This window comes from Portunus trituberculatus, chromosome 9 (assembly GCF_017591435.1).
Source record: "Portunus trituberculatus isolate SZX2019 chromosome 9, ASM1759143v1, whole genome shotgun sequence".
In the NCBI taxonomy this organism is placed as follows: domain Eukaryota; kingdom Metazoa; phylum Arthropoda; class Malacostraca; order Decapoda; family Portunidae; genus Portunus; species Portunus trituberculatus.
In genome coordinates this window covers 680,001-682,500 of record NC_059263.1, presented here as the reverse complement: position 1 = coordinate 682,500, position 2,500 = coordinate 680,001, and the positions used below count along the sequence as shown (strand labels likewise).

At 48.5% G+C, this 2,500-nt stretch overlaps 1 protein-coding gene across 1 annotated transcript in view; it reads left to right on the top strand.

The window, feature by feature from the left end:
- The window catches only part of LOC123501450 (Down syndrome cell adhesion molecule-like protein Dscam2), a 132,429-nt gene that overhangs the window by 99,841 nt on the left and 30,088 nt on the right, over positions 1-2,500 (top strand). The window contains exons 13-14 of the mRNA XM_045250280.1: positions 874-1,158; positions 1,720-1,839. Of these exons, the coding sequence (XP_045106215.1) occupies positions 874-1,158; positions 1,720-1,839 (405 nt within the window). The remainder of the gene's footprint in view (positions 1-873; positions 1,159-1,719; positions 1,840-2,500) is intronic.

Below are 2,500 nucleotides of genomic sequence, written 5' to 3'. Positions count from 1 at the left end.
CTTTCTCTACCATCTCACTCTCTCCCTCTCCGTCTTCCTCTCTCTCCCTCTCCCTCTCCCTCTCCCTCTTCTTCTTCTTCCTCTTCCTCTCCCTCTCTCTCCCTCTCCCATCTCCTCTCCTCTCTCTCTCTCCTCTCCCTCTTCCTCCTTCCTTTCCCTCTCTCCTCTCCTCTCCTCTCTCCTCTCTCTCTCTCTCTCTCTCTCTCTCTCTCTCTCTCTCTCTCTCTCTCTCTCTCTCTCTCTCTCTCTCTCTCTCTCTCTCTCTCTCTCTCTCTCTCTCTCTCTCTCTCTCTCTCTCTCTCTCTCTCTCTCTCTCTCTCTCTCTCTCTCTCTCTCTCTCTCTCTCTCTCTCTCTCTCTCTCTCTTTCCCTCCGTTAACTTTGCCTTTCAGCATTTTACTTAAGCCACATCTTGGTAGCAGTCTCTCTCTCTCTCTCTCTCTCTCTCTCTCTCTCTCTCTCTCTCTCTCTCTCTCTCTCTCTCTCTCTCTCTCTCTCTTGAAAATCATCGCCTTTTCCTTATTTTAACCTCTTTCTTCCTCCTCATCATATATTTCATCTTTTTTTTTTCTTTCATTACTTTTATCATCATCATCATCATCATCATCATCATCATCATCATCACCACCACCACCACCACCACCACCACCACCACCACCACGCCTTCCTTTCTCCTTTCATTCTTAACATCTTACTGCAACATTTCTGTCTTTTATTTTCTTTACTGAAACTCCTTCACTTCTATTTCGATCTTATTTTCTTCTTTCTTCCTTTTCCTTTTACTCTTAAATTCCTTTCCTTAACTCTTTCACCACCATTTCAACATTCTCCTTAATTGTCATTATAACATCTTTTTAACACCCTCCTCCTTCAGTTCCCCCTAAGCTCGCGCCCTTCAGCTTCGCGGCCATGACACGGGAGGGGCTGAGGGCGCAGGTGACATGTATGGTGCAGGAGGGAGACCAGCCTGTCAGATTTGCTTGGACTCAGAATGGAAGGCCGCTGGATGCCCGTCTTGGAGTGAGGACCTCGCAACTGGACGCCTACACTTCCATCCTGGTGGTGGAGAGAGCGTCTTCTGCACACTCTGGGAACTACACGTGTACTGCCACTAACGCTGCTGACGCCACCTCCTCCACCGCCACCCTTACTGTCAGTGGTAAGTAGCGGGGAGTGACAGACAGGCTGGCAAAGGTACTCGTGTTCTGAACCACTTCTATTGCATTTGTAGGTCAGTTTTCTTAGACGCTTCGCTCTCTCGCCATCACTACTCCCCAAAGGTTTTAGTTGAGGATATTCATGTTTTATAAGGGTATTTTTAAGGTTCTGGTGGTGGACTGGCAACATTTCTAGATTATTATTAGGAGAAACTATCTTGAAAACCTGGCTAGTCGTCTTTGCGGCCTTGGAAAACTGTCGTGGCAAGATTTCTAGATGATTTATTTCAATACTGGGACGCGGCGCTTTTTATATATTCATTCTGCTTAGTATTTGATGACTTTATACAGCTTCAGAAACTTAAGTGGGGGGATTAAAACAGTGAAGACTGTCCATTAACCATCTGACCTCCTTACAGCCTTCCCAATGTGAATAAAATGGTCCAATCACACCCAAAACTCATGGTAAAAAAGAGCCCCAGTAGTGAAGGAGTTAAGTGTTCATTTGATGTGTTGCTGTGCGTTGTGTTGGAGTGTGTTACATTGGCTGTGTTTCATTGCAGTGCCGCCGTCCTGGGTGGTGGAGCCGAGCGGAGGCAGCGTGGCCCTAGGAGGCTCCCTGGCGCTGTCCTGCCTGGCTCGTGGCTTCCCCAGACCCACCACCACCTGGCTCACACAGACGGGTAAGTAACATAACAGTAGTAGTAGTAATAGTAGTAGTAGTAGTAGTAGTAGTAGTAGTAGTAGTAGTAGTAGTAGCAGCAGGAGGAGGAGTAGCAGTAGTAGTAGTAGGAGTAGGAGGAGGAGGAGGAGGAGGAGGAAGAGTAGTAGTAGTAGTAGTAGTAGTAGTAGTAGTAGTAGTAGTATCTCACACAGTCGTCTCTCCAGCGCCAGCCGTCCTCTGTCTGGTGTGAGTGTGAAGACAAGACGCCGCGATGCGCTTGTGGAGGGAATCTGTCTTCCGTCACTGCTAAGACTGTTAAATATTCATGGCGCTGCAGTAATACCCGCTGGAAATGAGTTGTGTTTATATTAACAACTCCCTGTCTGCTTGGCCCCTTCTATAAACACCACGCCAGGACTCACGCCTCTACCCTGCCTCCCCCTGCCCTTCCTTTGCCTTCCCTTTCCCTTTTCCTGCTCTCCCCTGCCTTACTGTGCTGTTCCCTGCTCTCCTCTGCCTGTTCCTGTCTTCCCTTATCCTTCTCTGCCATCCATAACCCTGCCTTTGCCTTCTGTCATCCCCTGCTCTTTTCTGCCCTTCCGTAACCCTTTCCATGCTTTCTCCTGCCTTCCTCTCCTCTCCCCTGCCTCCCTTTGCCCTCCCATACCTCTCCCCTGCCT